General features: G+C 48.0%; 1 protein-coding gene across 3 annotated transcripts; it reads left to right on the top strand.

Moving 5' to 3' along the window:
* Nucleotides 1-4,089: 4,089 nt before the first annotated feature.
* Nucleotides 4,090-22,669, top strand: LOC130298134 (zinc finger protein 436-like). Of its 3 annotated transcripts, none has more exons than XM_056551042.1 (7): nt 4,090-4,186; nt 4,806-4,953; nt 5,452-5,631; nt 7,311-7,437; nt 7,521-7,585; nt 7,752-8,373; nt 21,101-22,669. In XM_056551042.1, the coding sequence occupies exons 2-7, from the start codon at nt 4,876-4,878 to the stop codon at nt 22,540-22,542; spliced, it is 2,514 nt and encodes an 837-aa protein (XP_056407017.1). In that variant the 5' UTR covers nt 4,090-4,186; nt 4,806-4,875; the 3' UTR covers nt 22,543-22,669. The 3 variants fall into 3 exon arrangements, with proteins under 3 accessions (XP_056407017.1, XP_056407015.1, XP_056407016.1); XM_056551040.1 differs by having other exon boundaries at nt 7,752-8,385; XM_056551041.1 differs by lacking the exon at nt 4,090-4,186 and having other exon boundaries at nt 4,794-4,953; nt 7,752-8,385.
* The last annotated feature ends 214 nt before the right edge of the window (nt 22,670-22,883 follow it).

Genomic DNA, 22,883 nt, shown 5'->3' with positions numbered 1-22,883 from the left:
TGATGGAAGTTGTAGTCCATGGGCCGATCGCAGCAGATCATTCTGTAGAGACCCACTGCGATCCGCATTTATTAACTGTACAAATCGGCGGTAGATGCGGCTCCACTGCGCTCCCTGCCGGCTCCTGTATACGCTGTCATAATTCATAATCCCCGTCGCCGGGATACAGGAGCTCTGATTGGTCAATAGCTATTCACCAATCAGAGCCCCAGGCGGTGGAAATTATGAAAGCAGTGGAGCCGCTTGTGCCGCCGGCTTGTACAGTTAATAAATGCGTATCGCAGCGGATCTATTGAGAATGACCTGCTGCGATCTGCCCCTGAACTATAACTCCCATTATGGGCGGAGTCTGTCCATGATGGGAGTAGTAGTCCTTACTGGCCCAAGAGTCCTGCAGCAGGGGGGGGGGGGGGATGTGCAAGTGCTGATGGGAGTAGTTGTAGTTTAGCAGTGTTGAGGACGGCTCCTGCATCCCCCGGCTGTCTCGGTAGAACACTTTCCTACGCGTCCTTTTTGTATTTTTGCAGTAAAAATAAAAAATTGGGGGGGGGAGGGGATATGCGTCAAAACAAAAAAAAACGCACATGATAAATTAGTTTGCACTGCACAATACATTCCACAATACACACAAAAATAATTGAGTCCTTGCTTTTTGCTCTATCAAAAAAGACGCAAAATAACTCACTGCGCAAAAAATTGCGCTACAGATAGAAAAGAGAAATCTCCTCCCACTAATAATAAATCCCCTTAGAGCGGTTTGTGGGGAGGGGCAGAAGACCTTTAGTAGCGGGGGAGGGGTTCTCTTGGGGGGTGTTTGGCGCCGTTTGTGTCCGGTAGGTGACGTCCATTAGGAGGATAGCGGGAGAAGAATGTGACATGTGACGTCTTTATGAATTATAACGGATGTTACAGGAATCACAGTCATGTGATCGGATCCTCCCGTTAGGATCCGTTACAATAACGGGCGATAAGGGCAAAGGTCAAAGAGAAAAAAAGCCACATAGTGTGAATGTAGCCTAAGTAATACTCTGCAGGGGGGACCGAGTAACGCTCTGCAGGGGGGACCGACTAACGCTCTGCAGGGGGGACCGACTAACGCTCTGCAGGGGGGACCGACTAACGCTCTGCAGGGGGGACCGACTAACGCTCTGCAGGGGGGACCGACTAACGCTCTGCAGGGGGGACCGACTAACGCTCTGCAGGGGGGACCGACTAACGCTCTGCAGGGGGGACCGACTAACGCTCTGCAGGGGGGACCGACTAACGCTCTGCAGGGGGGACCGACTAACGCTCTGCAGGGGGGACCGACTAACGCTCTGCAGGGGGGACCGACTAACGCTCTGCAGGGGGGACCGACTAACGCTCTGCAGGGGGGACCGACTAACGCTCTGCAGGGGGGACCGACTAACGCTCTGCAGGGGGGACCGACTAACGCTCTGCAGGGGGGACCGACTAACGCTCTGCAGGGGGGCCCGACTAACGCTCTGCAGGGGGGACCGACTAACGCTCTGCAGGGGGGACCGACTAACGCTCTGCAGGGGGGACCGACTAACGCTCTGCAGGGGGGACCGACTAACGCTCTGCAGGGGGGACCGACTAACGCTCTGCAGGGGGGACCGACTAACGCTCTGCAGGGCGGACCGACTAACGCTCTGCAGGGGGGACCGACTAACGCTCTGCAGGGGGGACCGACTAACGCTCTGCAGGGGGGACCGACTAACGCTCTGCAGGGGGGACCGACTAACGCTCTGCAGGGGGGACCGACTAACGCTCTGCAGGGGGGACCGACTAACGCTCTGCAGGGGGGACCGACTAACGCTCTGCAGGGGGGACCGACTAACGCTCTGCAGGGGGGACCGACTAACGCTCTGCAGGGGGGACCGACTAACGCTCTGCAGGGGGGACCGACTAACGCTCTGCAGGGGGGACCGACTAACGCTCTGCAGGGGGGACCGACTAACGCTCTGCAGGGGGGGACCGACTAACGCTCTGCAGGGGGGACCGACTAACGCTCTGCAGGGGGGACCGACTAACGCTCTGCAGGGGGGACCGACTAACGCTCTGCAGGGGGGACCGACTAACGCTCTGCAGGGGGGACCGACTAACGCTCTGCAGGGGGGACCGACTAACGCTCTGCAGGGGGGACCGACTAACGCTCTGCAGGGGGGACCGACTAACGCTCTGCAGGGGGGACCGACTAACGCTCTGCAGGGGGGGACCGACTAACGCTCTGCAGGGGGGACCGACTAACGCTCTGCAGGGGGGACCGACTAACGCTCTGCAGGGGGGACCGACTAACGCTCTGCAGGGGGGACCGACTAATAGTCTGCCAGGGCCGAGTAATGCTCTGCAGGGGACAAGTAATACTCTGCAGGGGCCTATAGAGCCGGTCTGGAGTCTGCGAGAAGCACAATTCATATTCCCAGAGGCTTATGAGTGGCTTGCTGTAATGCTCTGCAGGGGGGGGGGGGGGGGGGATGGGGGTTGCTGTAATGCTCTGCAGAGGTTCTCGGTGTCTGCAAGAAGCATTACAGCAACCCCCCTCCCCCGCAGAGCGTTACAGCAACCCCCTCCCCCCGCAGAGCGTTACAGCAACCCCCTCCCCCGCAGGCCGTTACAGCAACCCCCTCCCCCCGCAGGCCGTTACAGCAACCCCCTCCCCCCGCAGAGCGTTACAGCAACCCCCTCCCCCCGCAAAGCATTACAGCAAACCCCCCCGCAGAGCGTTACAGCAACCCCCTCCGCCCGCAGAGCATTACAGCAACCCCTGCAGAGCATTACACCCCCCCCCCCCTGCAGAGCATTACAACAACAACTCACAAGCCTCTGGGGATATGATCTGTGCTTCTTGCAGACTCCAGACCGGCTCTATAGGCCCCTGCAGAGTATTACTCGGGCCCCCCCCCCCCTGCAGAGCATTACTCGGGCCCTCTGCAGAGCATTACTCGGGCCCCCTGCAGAGCATCACTCGGGCCCCCAGCAGAGCATCACTCGGGCCCCCAGCAGAGCATCACTCGGGCCCCCAGCAGAGCATCACTCGGGCCCCCAGCAGAGCATCACTCGGGCCCCCAGCAGAGCATCACTCGGGCCCCCAGCAGAGCATCACTCGGGCCCCCAGCAGAGCATCACTCGGGCCCCCAGCAGAGCATCACTCGGGCCCCCAGCAGAGCATCACTCGGGCCCCCAGCAGAGCATCACTCGGGCCCCCAGCAGAGCATCACTCGGGCCCCCAGCAGAGCATCACTCGGGCCCCCTGCAGAGCATCACTCGGGCCCCCTGCAGAGCATCACTCGGGCCCCCTGCAGAGCATCACTCGGGCCCCCTGCAGAGCATCACTCGGGCCCCCTGCAGAGCATCACTCGGGCCCCCTGCAGAGCATCACTCGGGCCCCCTGCAGAGCATCACTCGGGCCCCCTGCAGAGCATCACTCGGGCCCCCAGCAGAGCATCACTCGGGCCCCCTGCAGAGCATCACTCGGGCCCCCTGCAGAGTATCACTGGGCCCCTGCTGAGTATCACTGGGCCCCTGCTGAGTATCACTGGGCCCCTGCTGAGTATTACTCGGCCCCCTGCAGAGTATTACTCGGCCCCTGCAGACTATTACTTGGCCCCTGCAGAGTATTACTTGGCCCCCTGCAGACTATTACTTGGCCCCTGCAGAGTATTACTCGGATCCCTGCAGAGTATTACTCGGGCCCCTGCAGAGTATTACTCGGCCCCTGCAGACTATTACTCGGCCCCTGCAGACTATTACTCGGCCCCTGCAGACTATTACTCGGCCCCTGCAGACTATTACCTCCCCCGATACTAAAGGTTCTGTCTTCTCACCAGCAAATCACTCATAACCGCCAAATCTATTGTTCTTCTACAGACTCCACACTGGCTCCGCCTACTCCAGTCTAGTCACATGGCTGGTCACATGGTCATGACATCATCGCAGGTCCTGTAAGTACACGGCTCCTCTACAGATACAGGTATGTGTGTTCTCTCCCTGTCAGGATTCTCTTACCTCCCTTCAGCAGCACAGATGGTATATTCCTCCCCCCGCACACTGGTATGACCCATGCATTGTACTGACAATAAAACCTTACAAGGGTTAATCGCACCCCCTCCCCTATATAGAGGCCGATCCCCTCATCCTGTGCACAATGTTCAGAACACTGGAGCCCCAGAGAAGCCCTATAAAGGTGACTCCGCCCCCAGACATCTTCTCCTCTCTCTGGGGGAGGGGACAGACATTGATCTATAGATAAAATATAGTAAAATGATACATTAACCCTTCATCTCCCACATCCTATAAATCTTCCCATCTCCTCCGGCTCTGGTGTCCAAGGTGATAGATTAGTCGCCATCCATGAGTCTCATGATAGATTCTACCAGACGTGGCCCCCGTGGATGTGATTCCAGGATCCTGTGGAGTCGCCGTCCTGTTGTGTCCTCCAGCGTGTTCTCTGCTATATTGCTGGGTCATGTGATCGGTCGTCCATTCCCGCCTTATGCTCCTCCCCCCTTGTTTCCCTTCACCCTCTATCCTCCCTTTTCCTTCTCTTTTCTTTACGTTTACCTTCTTGTCTTTCTTTTCGTGTTCTCGGTGTTTGTTCTTCTGTATTTGATTTTTTGCCGCCAAAGATTCTGAAAGATTTTCTGGTAAATTTCCGTGGACGTCATCATAGAGGAGAACTCATCCGAAATCATTGTGACTATAATGTCTCCTCAGATGTTTCCCCAGATTATCTCCAGGAAATGGATTTTATTTCTCCATAGAATCTGGTGCGGTTTATCATCGTCTCCTCTTCTTCCCTTCAGGTTTCTCCAATCCAGGATCCTCTGCTGATATCTTCTATATAAGAGAATTCTCCTGGATGACCCATCAACCATGGAGAGAGACAGGAACAAGATGGCCGACAGGATCATAAACCTCACCCTACAGATACTCTTCCGGCTTACTGGAGAGGTGAGGGATTCTGGGAGTGATGTCACATGACCTCATTCTTATCTATGTAATAACAGATGGATATAACTGGAGAGGTGAGGGATTCTGGGAGTGATGTCACATGACCTCATTCTTATCTATGTAATAACAGATGGATATGACTGGAGAGGTGAGGGATTCTGGGAGTGATGTCACATGACCTCATTCTTATCTATAGAATAACAGATGGATATGACTGGAGAGGTGAGGGATTCTGGGAGTGATGTCACATGACCTCATTCTTATCTATGTAATAACAGATGGATAGGACTGGAGAAGTGAGGGATTCTGGGAGTGATGTCACATGACCTCATTCTTATCTATGTAATAACAGATGGATATGACTGGAGAGGTGAGGGATTCTGGGAGTGATGTCACATGACCTCATTCTTATCTATTGAATAACAGATGGATATGACTGGAGAGGTGAGGGATTCTGGGATTGCATGTAGGGATATTAATGTGTCTCTCCATACACAGGATTACACAGTAGTGAAGAATTCCTCTAGTGGGCGCTGTCAGGCCCCTGTGTGTGAAGGATGGGGAAGAACCCTGAGCCCAATCCCGGGGCCCCCACCTCACTCCCTGATACATGAGGAAATGGATGAACAGAAGATCCTAGAACTCATCAACAAGATGATGGAGCTGCTGACTGGAGAGGTGACCCTGCTGGGACATTATACAGTAATGGAGGGGTCTGGTGATGACTGGAGAGGTGACACTGCTGGGACATTATACAGTAATGGAGGGGTTTGGTGATGACTGGAGAGGTGACACTGCTGGGACATTATACAGTAATGGAGGGGTCTGGTGATGACTGGAGAGGTGACCCTGCTGGGACATTATACAGTAATGGAGGCGTCTGGTGATGACTGGAGAGGTGACACTGCTGGGACATTATACAGTAATGGAGGCGTCTGGTGATGACTGGAGAGGTGACTGCTGGGACATTATACAGTAATGGAGGGGTCTGGTGATGACTGGAGAGGTGACACTGCTGGGACATTATACAGTAATGGAGGGGTCTGGTGATGACTGGAGAGGTGACACTGCTGGGACATTATACAGTAATGGAGGAGTCTGGTGATGACTGGAGAGGTGACACTGCTGGGACATTATACAGTAATGGAGGGGTCTGGTGATGACTGGAGAGGTGACACTGCTGGGACATTATACAGTAATGGAGGGGTTTGGTGATGACTGGAGAGGTGACACTGCTGGGACATTATACAGTAATGGAGGGGTTTGGTGATGACTGGAGAGGTGACACTGCTGGGACATTATACAGTAATGGAGGGGTCTGGTGATGACTGGAGAGGTGACACTGCTGGGACATTATACAGTAATGGAGGGTCTGGTGATGACTAGAGAGGTGACCCTGCTGGGACATTATACAGTAATGGAGGCGTCTGGTGATGACTGGAGAGGTGACACTGCTGGGACATTATACAGTAATGGAGGCGTCTGGTGATGACTGGAGAGGTGACTGCTGGGACATTATACAGTAATGGAGGGGTCTGGTGATGACTGGAGAGGTGACACTGCTGGGACATTATACAGTAATGGAGGGGTCTGGTGATGACTGGAGAGGTGACACTGCTGGGACATTATACAGTAATGGAGGGGTCTGGTGATGACTGGAGAGGTGACACTGCTGGGACATTATACAGTAATGGAGGGGTCTGGTGATGACTGGAGAGGTGACACTGCTGGGACATTATACAGTAATGGAGGGGTCTGGTGATGACTGGAGAGGTGACCCTGCTGGGACATTATACAGTAATGGAGGGGTCTGGTGATGACTGGAGAGGTGACTGCTGGGACATTATACAGTAATGGATGGGTCTGGTGATGACTGGAGAGGTGACACTGCTGGGACATTATACAGTAATGGAGGGGTCTGGTGATGACTGGAGAGGTGACACTGCTGGGACATTATACAGTAATGGAGGGGTCTGGTGATGACTGGAGAGGTGACACTACTGGGACATTATACAGTAATGGAGGGGTCTGGTGATGACTGGAGAGGTGACACTGCTGGGACATTATACAGTAATGGAGGGGTCTGGTGATGACTGGAGAGGTGACACTGCTGGGACATTATACAGTAATGGAGGGGTCTGGTGATGACTGGAGAGGTGACACTGCTGGGACATTATACAGTAATGGAGGGGTCTGGTGATGACTGGAGAGGTGACACTGCTGGGAATGCTGGGACATTATACAGTAATGGAGGGGTCTGGTGATGACTGGAGAGGTGACACTGCTGGGAATGCTGGGACATTATACAGTAACACCACTGGAGGGGTCGGGGTGATGACTGTATCATTGTGTGTCAGGTTCCTATAAGGTGTCAGGACGTGGCGGTCTATTTCTCCATGGAGGAGTGGGAGTATGTAGAAGGACACAAGGATCAGTACAAGGATCAGGTCATGATGGAGGATCAGCAGCCCCTCACATCACCAGGTAATAGACATGACTATATACACACGTCCTCTCATTATTTGTATGTAAAGAATGAATTCAGTCTCTGTATGTGTTCCCTACAGTCAGATCCAGTAAGAGAACAGCAACAGAGAGGTGTCCCCGTCCTCTTCTTCCACAGGATGATCAGGTAGATGGAGATATTCCCTATGATCTGTAGAAGGGCTGTGAAGCTCTTGTGGTCAGTCCCCTCACCCTCCATGACTCCTCATCTCCTGCTCATCTATAACATCCCATGTGACTTCTCCTACTGTCTGATGACTTTTACTATATTTCTTCCAAATCTTATGATCCAGGGAGAAGATATGAACAATATTAATGTTCCAGAGACAGATGTGAACAGTAATGAGCAGTATAAGGAGGACATTCTTACATGGAAAGAAAATGCCACAGACATAAAGGAAGAAGAAGAGACCGATGTTAGCGGTGATGAGCAGTATAAGGAGGACATTCCTACAGGGAAAGAAAATACTACAGACATAAAGAAAGAAGAAGAGACAGATGTTAGCGGTGATGAGCAGTATAAGGAGCACATTCCTACAGGGAAAGAAAATACTACAGACATAACGAAAGAAGAAGAGACAGATGTTAGCGGTGATGAGCAGTATAAGGAGCACATTCCTGCTGGAAAAGATCTGATCTATAGTAATACTACAGACTTAAGAGAAGGAGAAGACACAGATGTGAGCAGTGATGAGCAGTATAAGGAGGTCATTCCTACAGGGAAAGATCTGATCTATAGTAATACTACAGATTTAACGGAAGAAGAAGACACAGATGTGAGCAGTGATGAGCAGTATAAGGAGGACATTCCTACAGGGAAAGATCTGATCTATAGTAATACTACAGACTTAAGAGAAGAAGAAGAAGACACAGATGTGAGCAGTGATGAGCAGTATATGGAGGACATTCCTACAGGTAACCACTCAGGTGAGTAGTGACCACTAAATGCAGAGAACTGTCACAGGTTCTGCTTAGTCACCAACTGTAATAATTTTTTATGGGATTTTTTAAAGGGGTACTCCGAGGGGAATTTTTTTTTTATCAACTGGTGCTAAAAAGTTATTCAGAATTGTAATTTACTTCCATTTAAAAATCTTAATCCTTACAGTACATATCAGCTGCAGAGAAAGTTGTTTTTAGTTATTTTCTGTTTGACCACACTGCTCTCTGCTGTCACCTCTGCCCATGTCAGGAACCGTCCAGAGCAAGAGTTTCTCCTACTCTGGACAGTTCCTGACATGGATAGAGGTGTCAGCAGAGAGCACATCCTGTGAACACAACAGTTCAGTGTGAGAAGTGTGCGGGTGTGTCCCTGTTTGAGCTCTCCAGGACTTCTAAGAAGACTACAGAGGCAGGTGTTCTAACAGCTTTTCCCAGGAGGGTAGCAGACTCCTGGGGAGAGCCTCCTTGCATGGAGCCCCGGAAATCTCGAGCCTCCACTCCCCGTTCTTCCAGGCTGGCGGGGGGTGGAGAGAAAACTGCAACAGCCATTGTTCCGGCCGGAGATAGAAAATCTGGCAGAGTCTGCAGCAATGCAGGCTCTGCTTCCACGGCGACGGGTGCCATCCAGAGATCTGGAGGAAGCAAGGCGAGGAGGAAAAGAGTGGAGATGTGGGCAGAGAGAGGGCCCAAGGAGTCGAGCGATACATACTGCTCCCGCATGGCCGCACGCTTTGCGGAATATGACCAGTGCGGTAAGGAGCTGAGGATGGCCAGGGAGGATCTACGTGTGGCTCAGAATCTGGTGAGCACGGTGTCCAAAAAGAACAGGCCAGAGCTAAGAAAGAGGATCACAGTGCTGAAAAGCGAGATTGTGAAGCTGAAGGAGAGGAGATACGAGATCCTGGAGGGAAGCGGTCTTTTCCATGAAAAGCTGGTGAATGGAGACCGGCCATGAAATCCCCAGGTAAGGTGGAGGTGGATGATGGGGAGAGTAGTGGCGGTGAAGATAGTGATGATGGTGGTGAAGAAGAAAAGGAGGAGGAGAGGGTGGAGGAAGATGCTGTGCCTGTGGCGTCCCCCTGTTACATCCAGACCACCCAGGATAGCTACATTGATCCGGCCCAGGTGGCGCTTCCTTCCAGTGAAAGCGAGGAGGATGATGTGGAGAGTGAGGCTGGGGGCTTATTGAGGGCTATAGTCATGCAGGAGTCCCCAGCCCACCTCCAGAATTTCACCTTTGGGGATGATATATGTGATGATGTGGCATTGAAGAGGAAAGCAAAGAAACAGAAGACACAGGAATCTGTACAGTATGTATTTGTTCCTTTCCAGCAGTCTGGGTCAGCTGCAAAGCTGGTTCAGGCTGCTGGGTCCCCCAGACTGCCAGACCCCGTTTCTGTGGTGGAACGGAGCCAGCATGGGGGGTACAGCATGGCGTCAGTAAAGGCTGTGGATGCAATAGATGTGAAGCCCACCCATCCTGCTGGTTGGGAGGGGCAGGATGGGCTCATGGTGGGCAGCTCTGGCACTACAGGACCGCCCCAGGGTGGCAGGGGGCGTGTCCAAGTGCCAGAGGCGAGCTATGCTGCCGTGTGCTCGGGGGGTGGTTCCCTGAGTGCTGTGGGCACTACCGGTGCTTCAGGGCACTCCCGTGAGGGGGGGGGGAGTGTCCGGGCGCCGGTGGCAGAGAGTGTTGCATCTGTGTGCTCGGGGGGGGGCGGTCCTCCCAGTACAGTGTGCTCTGCGGGCGCTGCGGGGCACTCCTCTGTGAGGGGGGGGAGTGTCCGGGTGCCTGGATCAGCTGCAGAGCCCGTGCGGTCAGGCAAATTAGGCACTGGCACTGTGGGAGGAGCTGGGGTGCGCCTGGTGGGGCAGTCCCAGATTCAGGAGGAGACATCAGCCATGGAGGAGGAGCCATCAGCGCCTTCCCTTAGCAGCTAGACCAGGACAGAAAACCTATATTAAACCAGCAACACTACAAGTCCCAACCAGCCCAGAATTTGTTAGGCAGGATGATAAGAGTGCAAGATGTGAGAATGATGGGTGTAGTAGTGTTGTGGATGAGAGGAATGTGTGTGGGAGTGTCAGTGGAGTGAATGTTGGTGGTAGTAGTGGTATGAATGAAAATAAAGATGATGAGAGTAGTGGTGTGAATGGTGGTGTTAGTGGTTCTGGGTCTGGTCTGGCTGCCCCCCCGGTAATGACTATCCTAGGAGCTATGCCAATGTTGCTGTCGGGGGTTCAGGGGGGTCTCCGTCTCTGTTCGGCTCTGGAGGCCACTTGCAACAGCACCTCCTGGAGGCTCTACGTAGGGGCGACAGGTCGATCCAGGTAGAGGGAAGGGGTGAGGTCGACCTCTCTTTCTGGATAGAGAGGCACGGTTTGGGGGCTTTCCGAGAGCAGAATGGGGAGGTGGTCTGGTCCCTCCCGACACCCGGGCAGGACAATAACCATAGGAATGTGGTCTGTCTGATTTGGAGGGGCGAGGATGCGTGTCCACCTCGTGCTAAAGTGGTTGAGCTCCTCCTTCAGATGGAATTCAGGGCGAGTGACATCTTTGCCCTGATTCACCCCTACGGTTCGTCTGAGTTTGACGTCAGTTTCGTTCGGCCAGAGGGTCTTGAACTCTTCTGGTCAAACTATTAAATGGCGAAGAACGAGCCCGGCTGGCGGGATTTCGCTGTAAAGGCGATTTCCCGTCAGAACTCAGTCAAGAAAGTGACCGTTTTGACCCGTAACAAGTCGCTTTCTTGTTATGACATCATGACCTGGCTCGGACGGTATGGGGATGTGACGGACATGCCCAAGAAAAACTTTGATGAGCACGGGATCTGGTCCGGGGCCTGGACGATTTCCCTCAAACTCAAGCGTTCAGGGAGTACGGTTGCCCACATTCCGTCAGCCACCTTCCTTGGACGTGATAGGATCCAGGTCTTCTATCAGGGGCAACCTAAGGTCTGTCACAGGTGTGGCAGCCCCACCCACTTTAGCGCAGCCTGTAATGTGCAGGTCTGCGCTTTGTGTGGTGGGGTGGGTCATCTGCCGCATCCTGTCAGCAGATCCGGTGCCACCTGTGTGGTGTCCTTGGACACCCTTTCAGCCATTGTCCTAGCGCCTTCGCCCGTGCAGTGGCCGCTCCAGCTGAGGAGAGCTGTGAAGTTGCCTCGGCTGGGGAGGGTACAGGCAGGGATGGGAGCGCAACAGGGCTAGTGGGGAGGAAAAAGGGCCCTGCCAAACTAAGGCGGGAGGAAAATCTGAGGAGGAGTAGGGAGCTGGAGAGTGCCCAGGTGGCGGATGTAGCTTCAGTCCCTGCTCCTGAAGCTGGCCCTGTAACTGCTGAAGCCCTGGAGGAGAATGTGCTGGATGAGGAGATGAGGAGACTTCACAGAGAGGATGGCAATATGGCCGACCCTTCCGATTCCTCCCACTATGAAAGTGTGGATGAGGAGAGTGGGGTGAGGCCCAAAAAGAAAGTTAAGGGCAAAAGGAAAGGGTGAAAGAAGAGGTCAGAGCCCTCTGAAGCTCCTGGTACTACGGGCCAGGTCCAAAGCGGAAGCCTGGCTGCCCCCCCCCCCCCTCTGATTGACCTGTCAAACCGGTACCTCGTCCTCGATACCATCTCCTCCCCCTCCTTGGAGAGGGAAGGTGAGGGCGAGGTGCCTAGGGAGAAAGAGCCTCTGGGGGAACCTGGGCCCTGTCCTGTTGAGGCACCTTCCTCGGAGGGCAGTGCTAGACCGGGGCCGGAAGGAGACGGGGACCATATGGATCTATCAGAGTCCAAAAAAAGATCAAAGAGTGGTCCTGCCCCCTCATCTTCTTCAGAGGATGAGGGGACCAAAAAGAAAGGAAAGAAAAAGTAAAAGGTGTGGCCGTCTAATTCAATCACCCTGTATGGCGGCACTCACCCCATTGACGCTGGCATCTATTAATTGTGCCAGCATAAAGTCAGATACAGCTAGATTTGCAGCCTTTGATTTTCTCGGCCGTGTTGAAGCCGACATTTTCTTTTTACAAGAGACCAGGTTGTCAGATCTTGCCTCTCTGGTAAAAGCCGGAAGAGAGTGGAGGCGCGGTCAATCCCACTGGTCTCTTGCGGCTGAGCCGTATAGTGGGGTGGCGGTCCTTTTAACCGCTTCTGTTGAATGCCGACGGGTTATTGAATTAGAAATGGGAAGGTGATTTTAGATGTCCTCATGAAGGGACAGGAGCTCCGGCTCATTAACATCTACGCCCCACAAACTAAGCAGGGCCGTAAAGATCTCTTTATGAGGATTAAGCCCTTTCTTTTTACAAGTTGGCAAGTGATCTTTGGAGGGGACTTCAATAATGTCACGAGGTCCCAAGATAGGAGATGCTCCAATGGTCCGCTGACTTGCGATTGCTGCTATCTATCTGCTGCTATCCATATTATTGCTGCTATTTGCCTGTTGGTTGTTATTGCTTATTGTTAGCACCATACTGGGTGACCCAGGTAATATTTCCCTTTTTGGGTTGCATGTTCAGGTCCTTGCCCACTTCATTTGCACGGTAATTTTTTGCACTAGTTGTAATTCATTTGAGTGTTGTGTTTTACTTGTTAAATTTTTTTCTGCCTTGGCTATTAATTAACAATTTCATCACATATAATTGGTTGTCCTCACTGGCTGTTGCGTGGTATTTAATTCCACAAGTATTGCACATTTTGTTTGCGCATATCCAACGTCCTTTCCTCTCCCCCCCCCCCTTTTCCCTTACCTTGTGCATGCAACCCCTGTAGATATAAATTTATTTATAATTATCAATTTATTTATTTATAACCCTTAATTGCAGCTCACTACTAGCACCGTGACATCCCAAGGAACTTTTTTTATCTTTTCACCTATTCTATTGGCATACAGGCTTTCTCACCCCAGTATCCACCCTATATTTTATTCTTTTATATATATATATATATATATATATATATATATATATTATTTATTTTTATACTACCCTTTATGAATTGATTCTGTGATTTCATATATACGTATATGTATTTTTTAAACTATATATTTCAATAAAATAATTTTTATACATGATCATACTTGTCATAAGTTACTTTTAACTGGGGTATATTCACCATTTTGTTGTGTGGTCTTCCACACCTGTAGGTTGTTGTTTTAGTTGCTCTTTTAGTGAATAATAAACCCCCTACCCCATCTATATTATATTATTCTATTTTGAGCCCTTGAGGAAAGTTTTTTTCGGTTACACACTGACTTGCGATTGTGTGGCACTGATTAGCATAGCTAGAGAAGCTCGCCTAGAGGACGCCCGCATCCGGAGCCCCTCAGGCCAGGCGGGTTTCACCTATCATCAAGGTAGTCGCAGGTCTAGGATAGATAGGTTTATTTCACCCCTTAACGACCACGGAAGAGTATAGACGTCCAGGTTGGCGGGCGTTCCGGCACCTGGACGTCTATATTCGTCAATTATTCTCGTGGGTGCTGCCCAGTGCACCTACGAGATTGCGGCAGGGACTTGGCTGTATCACACAGCCGGGACCCTGCTGCACTGCCGGGACCGAAGTAAACTTCGGTCCCGGCAGTTTTAACCCTTACAGCCGCGGTCGGAAGTGACCGCGGGCTTTAAGTGTAATGACAGAAGGAGGGAGCTCCCTCTGTCCCCCCTGCAGTACCCTGCAGACAACTTCGGTCCCGGCAGTTTAACCCTTAAAGCCGCGGTCGGAAGCTACCGCGAGCTGTAAGAAGTTTTGACAGAGGGAGGAGGCTCCCTCTGTCTCTCTCCTGTAGCACCCCGCAACTATCGCAGGGCGCTGCTGCTTACCTGGTCACCTGGGGGTCTTTACAACGACCCCAGGTCTGCCCCGGTAATTGCCTGCAAGGACGTGCCAGAGGCACGTCCTGATATGCTGCCTGCTAGTGTAAAACTAGCAGGCAGCATATATCTGCAATGCTTTGGAATACTAAGTATTCCAAAGCATTAAGAAAAAGTGAAAAAATAAAATAAATAAAAGTGTATAAAAACAAGAAGTATAAAAAAGAAGTGTAAAAAAATAAATAAAAAAAAAGTGTAAACAAAAAGTGTGAAAAAATAAATTAAAAAAGTGTGAAAAAGTGTAAAAAAAAATAATAAAAACACATGTATTAAATAAATATAGTAAAAAATAAAAATGTATAATGTGTAGGATCACACGGCGCACATCCCATATTACATGCTGTGGATGCCCGGCAACAGTCACAATAATGAGCTCCCTGCTGCGGCTGGGTAGCTTTGTGTGTCCACTAATAGCGGCGGATTTCCCGCCAGCAGTCATGAGCGGACACACTGAGCTACCCAGCCACAGCAGTGATCTTGCCCTTGTGACTGCCGGGGGCATCCGCGGTGTGAAATATGCTGCGGATGCGCTCTATGTTGACCCTACACTGCGTCCCATTCATACTGCGTTTCCGCAGTATTAGAGGTATCCTTCAGCATCACGTCAAAAAGAGTGATGCTGACGTATACTGTAGCAGCTCCATTCATTTCTGAAGGAGACTGCTACAATATACATTGGATCCCTTTTTTGACATGACAACGGACACCGATACTGCAGAAACGCAGTATTCATATAATGATGCCCTGAAAGCCAAAGGGGGCTCCTCTCCTTCTGGGTCCTACCACGCGGCCAAGGGACCAAATATGGCCTAAGCGGGGGTTAATGCATGTGCACGTTTTTTTTAACCCCTTAAGGACTCAGGGTTTTTCCGTTTTTGCACTTTCGTTTTTTCCTCCTTACCTTTTAAAAATCATAACCCTTTCAATTTTCCACCTAAAAATCCATATTATGGCTTATTTTTTGCGTCACCAATTCTACTTTGCAGTGACATCAGTCATTTTACCCAAAAATTCACGACGAAACGGAACAAAAAAATCATTGTGCGACAAAATCGAAGAAAAAACGCCATTTTGTAACTTTTGGGGGCTTCCGTTTCTACGCAGTGCATATTTCGGTAAAAATGACACCTTATAATTATTCTGTAGGTCCATACGGTTATAATGATCCCCGACTTATATAGGTTTGATTTTGTCGCACTTCTGGAAAAAATCATAACTACATGCAGGAAAATTTATACGTTTAAAAATGTCCTCTTCTGACCCCTATAACTTTTTTATTTTTCCACGTATGGGGCGGTATGAGGGCTCATTTTTTGCGACGTGATCTGAAGTTTTTATCGGTACAATTCTTGTTTTGATCACTTTTTATTCATTTTTTAATGGTATAAAAAGTGACCAAAATATGCTTTTTTGGACTTTGGAATTTTTTGCGCGTACGCAATTGACTGTGCGGTTTAATTAACAATATATTTTTATGGTTCGGACATTTACGCACGCGACGATACCACATATGTTTATTTTAATTTACACTGTTTTATTTTTTTTATGGGAAAAGGGGGGTGATTCAAACTTTTATTGGAGAAGGGGTTAAATGACCTTTATTAACACTTTTTTTTTACTTTTTTTTTTTTGCAGTGTTATAGGTCCCATAGGGACCTATAACACTGCACACACTGATCTCCTATGCTGATCACTGGCGTGTATTAACACGCTTGTGATCAGCGTTATCGGCGCTTGACTGCTCCTGCCTGGATCTCAGGCACAGAGCAGTCATTCGCCGATCGGACACCCAGGAGGCAGGTAAGGGCCCTCCCGGTGTCCTGCAAGCTGTTCGGGATGCCGCGATTTCAACGCGGTGGTCCCGAACAGCCTGACTGACTAGCCAGGATACTTTCACTTTCTCTTTAGAAGCGGCGGTCAGCTTCGACCGCTGCTTCTAAAGGGTTAATACCACACATTGCCGCGATCGGCGATGTGTGGTATTAGCCGCGGATCCCGGCTGTTGATGAGCACCGGGACCGACGCGATGTGATGCGGGGTCGCAGCTGATAAAGTTGATATGGTAAGAAGGGCTTACAGGTGACCAAACTTGGGCCTAAGGTGGTTTGGGTTCAGTATCTATATGTTAGTATGTACAAGTTTGTGTGTAAGTTGGTTGGGAGGAGTGCTAGGTGGGGAGGGTGTTTTTTTTTTTGTGGGTGGTGGTGTTTTGCTTTTCTTTTGGGGACCTGACATGGATCAGTTAGGGACAGGACTTTGTGTATGAACAGTATGGACTCTGACCCATGTGCAGGAGGGGTGGTGTGGGAGAGGGTACAGTTTTAGTGTAGGGATTTTGGTAGGGTTTTCTATTGTTTTTGTATGTTCTATATAGTGTATATATTTATTTTTAGTTAAATACTATATTATTATGTTCATGTGATTTTGTATATATATATATATATATATATATATATATATTTTTTTTTTTTTTTTTTTTTTTATATTATAGCATTACAGCAGTTATGGCAGTCGGACCAGTTATTATGTTGTTACGTGGTTTATTTGGTTTATTTCAGTTTATTTGGTCTAGTTTTTTATTTATTTATTTTGTTTTGTTTTTAGGCAGGCAGTGCAAAATTTTATGTTTTATGTTTATAAAATTTCTGTATTGCACCTAAATTTCTGCACCTAAATTTCTGTATTGTATTATTCTAATTGTTACACATCCACACCGTCTATCTGGTGTAGGATTCTATTGTGGCACTTGTAGTCCGCTGCAGGCATCCTCCATTGTATGCATTTTTATGCTGGGGATCGCCCCTAGCAACGGACTACAAGGGCAGGATCTGCTCCCCCAGTATAAATGCATAACTGCATTTGGGGTTGAGCACCTCCAGCCATTTGAGACCACGTTTTTTGTTGTTGTATGTTTATATTTTGCTAAGCCAAGTTGTGCTATTTTTTTTTTTTTTTTGTAGTGGTGTGCTTGTTATATTTTCTGTCTTGTTTTCTCGTTGTGTTTCCCGAGTATGGATGTTTTTGAGTTGTAGCCAGGTAGTGCTAAATTTTATTTTCATATTTTGATAAGCCAAGTTGTGCTATTTTTATGTTCATTTTGGTATGCGTGTGAGTGTGTTGTTTGGTTTGGTTAGGTGGGTTGGCATATTTTCGGTTTTTGTAAAGCTGGGCTGGCCGGTTAGGCAGGGTTTTGTTTTTGTGTTTTGTATTTCTTATTTATGTTATAGCTGGTTAAGCTTGTTTTGTGTTTTTGTATAAGTTTTGTACTTTTATAATAAAAAAAAGTGTCTGCAGAGAGCACTGTGGTCAGACAGAAAAGAACTACACAACAGCAGCTGATAAGTACTGGAAGGATTAACATTTTTAAATAAAAGTAATTTACAAACCTGTTGAACTTTTGGGGACCAGGTGATTTAAAAAAAAAAAAAAAAAAAGAAGAGGTGTTCCACCGGAGTACCCCTTTAAGCCCTGTGTCCTGTCAGTCTTTTCTGCTGTATATTCCTTTATTCAGTCAGAATATAAACTATAAATGATGAGAATGTGAGACGGTTGAGAATATAATAAAGGTGATTTGTTCTGATCATCTCCATCTAGTTTTGTGGTTCCTGACATTACACAAGGGCCATGAATCCGGATGATGCAGACAATCCACCAGCACCAAACATTTTCACTATAATGGATCTGCAGGATCAGAGGATTGAGCAATTGGCACTTGTAATGCAGACGCTTTAGAATCGTATGTCTCCCCTAGAGCCTCCTGTGCCTCAACCGGCAGCCACCTACCCTCCTGCTCTGACAACTATTTCTGCTGCCATAGAAGCCATTGCCTCCTGTGGGTTTACTGGATCTGCCCCGCTTCCCCAGCATTATGGGGGCGATCCTAATGAATGTAGAGGCTCCCTGAACCAAGTGGGCATTTATCTGGAAATGGTCCCGCAGTCCTGTCCTAATGATAGAAGTAAGGTAGGATTCCTGATCTCCCTCCTTACTGATAACGCTCTATCCCGGGTGAATCCTCTTTGGAGACTGATAAACGTATTATCTACGACTACAGAGACTTTTCACCTCCCTGTCCGTTCTCCCTCTGCGGCAGAGCAGCTCATGTCCATGTAACAGGGGACAAGAACTGTGGCCAAGAATTCAATAGAGTTCTGTATTCTAGCAGCAGAAGTGTGCTGGGATAAGGAAGCGCTGGTGGACACGTTCTCTCCTGGACTCTCCGATATTATACAAGATGAGATTGTGGCCTCCTGGATCATCTGAAAGGGTGAAACCAATGCAGCTCAGGACCACCCCCCTTTCCGTGGAGGAGAAGGATTATAGTAGGAGGGAGGGGATGTGTCTTTATTGTGGCCCTTTGCTCGGATCATGCTAAACCTGGTGAGGAAACACTTGGGGTCCTGCTAGGGACAGATATTGGATGGGCTTTCTTCATCCCCAGAGTTCCACAAAGACAAAGCTATGATTAGGATTATCCTATCATGGTATATTTCCTCTGTGGTCACGCAGGTCCCCGTGGTCTCCACTGCTGATGGGTATTTTAAGGATCATGTGTTTGTAGCCAAAAACTCTATCCCACTCCAGCTTTGGGTCCTCTGGCCATGGAAGTGATTTATAGAAGACCCTTACAGCCCCCTCACCTTATCCATGAGACAGTTCCCTTGTCTGTGGTGTTGGGGGCACTTTACCAGGAGACCCTCTAGTCCCAGGTGATTATCTCTCGGCATTATCCTGTTGTGCTGGGTTCTCTTTGTTTCCAGAGACATAATCTCCGTTTGGACTGGGTCACAGCTGAGGTTTGTCTTGGTCCCCTCAGTTTGCTTTTACCTGTATATATAGATCGGTTTGGTTGGTTTGTATCTCCTCGGTCTGTCGGATAATTGTACACGACAAAGATCTTCTCTTCCTAAAGTATACCAGGAGTACAGCAATGTGTTTGATAAGATGTAGGCGGGGGGGCACTACCTCCCCACAGACCCCATGATTGTACCATTGAGCCTCAACCAGGTGCTATACCTCCAAAGGGCCGAGTCTACCCTCTGTTTGTGGCAGAGAACCAAACCATAGAGGAGTATGTTACAGATGGACTGTCCCAGGGGTTCATCCAAACATCTAGTTGAGGCCCCTGAGATTGGTGAGTTGGGGCCCCTGGGATTGGTGAGTTTGGGCCCCTGGGATTGGTGAGTTGGGGCCCCTGGGATTGGTGAGTTGAGGCCCCTGGGATTGGTGAGTTGAGGCCCCTGGGATTGGTGAGTTGAGGCCCCTGGGATTGGTGAGTTAAGGCCCCTGGGATTGGTGAGTTGAGGCCCTGTATCAATCGTAGGGGCCTCAATCACATTACAGTCTTATCCAACGTAACTTATAGAGAATCTGACCCCTTGTTCTCCACACTAAAGCCAATATACTGGGTTATAGTGGGGTAAACAGCTTTACAAAGAGGGGTCACTTACTCAGAGCCTTTTAGTATATGCAGAGTTCCGGCGCTATAATCTTTAGCTCCCAGCTCTATCTGTATACTGCTGCTGTCTTTATGGGATCAGTTTATATAGAAGTTAAACACCTCCCCATTAGCTCTATCTGTATACTGCTGCTGCTATCTGTATGGGATCTGAATATATAGTAGCTATACATCTCCCCTCCAGCTCTATCTGTATACTGCTGCTGCTATCTGTATGGGATCTGGATATATAGTAGCTATACATCTCCCCTCCAGCTCTATCTGTATACTGCTGCTATCTCTATGGGATAAGGATATATAGTAGTTATACACCTCCCCTCCAGGTCTATCTGTATACTGCTGCTATCTCTATGGGATAAGGATATATAGTAGTTATACACCTCCCCTGTGTTCATACATTACATATTTTCCATGATTTTCCAAATTTGCTTTAAAAATTATGCTATTCCCATAGTTGCGCAAATTGCAGAAAAAACATGTAACCATGGAAACGTGTGAACTATTCTAAAGACTTCAAATCTACAGAAAACAACTAAATTGTGAATATAGGTAAAGTTTTGCAATATTTCTCCAGAAAACACCTTGATTAAGAAAGTGTCCTGATAAGTTCCATAAGGTATGGGGGGGGGCGGTGTGGTTCTCCCTCGGCTTTCACCTCTTTTCTGTCCTCCTCACTCTTGGCTCCTCCTTTTAACTCTTTCCTCCTCTGTCTTTCTCCTTCCTTTCTTCCCCCACGATCAGACATTTTATCCTTCGGATAGTGGATAAGATGTCTGTGGGCGGAGTACCCCTTTAAGGTTCCCGGTTTAGGTTGTATTGTGTCTGTAGGCGGAGTACCCCTTTAAGGTTCCCGGTTTAGGTTGTATTGTGTCTGTAGTCAGTGACTGTGTTATGCAGCTGTCCTCACTCTGTATACATCATGCTGTGCTGAATGGGATTTTGTCATAGACTTCCATGGTCTGTACTTACACTGTACGTCTCTTTACTCACTTTTTAGTAAAATAAGTTTAAATAAAAAAAAAACGGAGTAAAAGATAACGCTATGTTATACATACCGATCGCACCAACCTGATCTATGAGGAGAACAAGTCAATTTTCCGGCACATAACATGATTGCTAGGACTCTGTCACTGCCGGGACTCTGCTATTGATACAGCCTGTCTATGGTCGGATATTCCTGTGATTGTATGGACCGGACTTATATTTTAATGCACATTAATACAATATAAGATCGGTCCCACAAAAAACAAGCTCTAAAATGCAGTGTAGATGGAAAAATAAGGGTTATGGCTATGAGGAGCGGAGGAAAAAATGAAAACACAAAAGCTTAAATTTCCTGGGTTGTTAAGGGGTTAATACTAATAAAATCTGTGTTATTCTCTGCAGATTCTTGTAGCAGGAGATCAGAGGAGAATCTTATATCTTCAGATTATAAAGCAGATGATGATATCACACAAGATACATATGAAGAACATTCCATTATCCCAGATACACCCTCAGCCCTTCACAGCCAAGATCTGTCATCTCATCCTTATATACAGGTCCTGTCTTCTCAGTCATCACAGGATGTTCAGCAAAAAGAAAGTCATAGAAGGGGTGTTGGACAACAACGAGCTCATACAGGAAAGAAACCATATTCATGCTCAGAATGTGGGAAATGTTTTACTAAGAAATCAAATCTTGTAGTACATCAGAGAACTCACACAGGAGAGAAGCCATTTTCATGTTTAGAATGTAGAAAGTGTTTTACTGATAAATCAAGTCTTCTTAGACATCAAAGAACTCACACAGGGGAGAAGCCATTTTCATGTTTTCAATGTGGGAAATGTTTTACTCGGAAATCAAGTCTTGTTCAACATACAAGAACTCACACAGGGGAGAAGCTGCTTTCATGCTCAGAATGCGGGAAATGTTTTACTAAGAAATCACATCTTGTTCAACATACAAGAACTCACACAGGGGAGAAGCCATTTTCATGTTCAGAATGTGGAAAATGTTTTACTGACAAATCAAGTCTTGTTCAACATCAAAGAATTCACACAGGGGAGAGGCCATTTTCATGTTCAGAATGTCGGAAATGTTTTGCTTCGAAATCAGATGTTAATCGACATCAAAGAACTCACACAGCGGAGAAACCATTTTCATGTTCAGAATGTGGGAAATGTTTTCCTGGGAAAACAAATCTTTTTAAACATGAAAGAACTCACAGGACGGAGAAGCTATTTTCATGTTCAGAATGTGAGAAATGTTTTACTAATAAATCAGGTCTTGTTGTACATAAAAAAACTCACACAGGGGCAAAGCCATTTTCATGTTCAGAATGTGGGAAATGTTTTACTAAGAAATCACATCTTGTTCAACATCAAAGAACTCACACATGGGAGAAGCCATTTTCATGTTTACAATGTGGGAAATGTTTTACTCGAAAATCAGACCTTGTTGTACATCAAAGAACTCACACAGGAGAGAAGCTATTTTCATGCTCAGAATGCGGGAAATGTTTTAGTAAGAAATCACATCTTGTTCAACATAAAAGAACTCACACAGGGGAGAAGCCATTTTCATGTTCAGAATGTGGAAAATGTTTTACTTGCAAATCAAATCTTGTTACACATCAAAGAACTCACACAGGGGAGAAACCATATTCATGTTCAGAATGTAGAAAGTGTTTTCCTGACAAATCAAGTCTTCTTAGACATCAAAGAACTCACACAGGGGAGAAGCCATTTTCATGTTTAGAATGTGGTAAATGTTTTACTCAGAAATCAGACGTTGTTGTACATCAAAGAACTCACACAGGAAAGAAGCCAATTCAGAGCAATAAATGATGCAGATAACACATCTATATATTAACCATGTACATAGGATATCTGACATTTATACATATATCATATACTGCATCTCCAAACTTGTTACCAATTGTTAAAGGGGTACACCGGTGGAAAACTTTTTTTTTTTTTTAATTAACTGGTGCCAGAAAGTTAAACAGATTTGTAAATTACTTTTTATTAAAAAAAATTGTAATCCTTCCAGTACATATTAGCTGCTGAATACTACAGAGGAAATTATTTTCTTTTTGGAACACAGAGCTCTCTGCTGACATCACAACCACAGTGCTCACTGCTGACACCTCTGTGCCTTTTATGAACTGTCCAGAGTAGGAAAAAAT

This window comes from Hyla sarda, assembly GCF_029499605.1.
Source record: "Hyla sarda isolate aHylSar1 chromosome 1 unlocalized genomic scaffold, aHylSar1.hap1 SUPER_1_unloc_24, whole genome shotgun sequence".
NCBI lineage: Eukaryota > Metazoa > Chordata > Amphibia > Anura > Hylidae > Hyla > Hyla sarda.
Note: the sequence above shows the minus strand (reverse complement) of the source record. Positions and strands in the feature narration are given on the sequence as shown.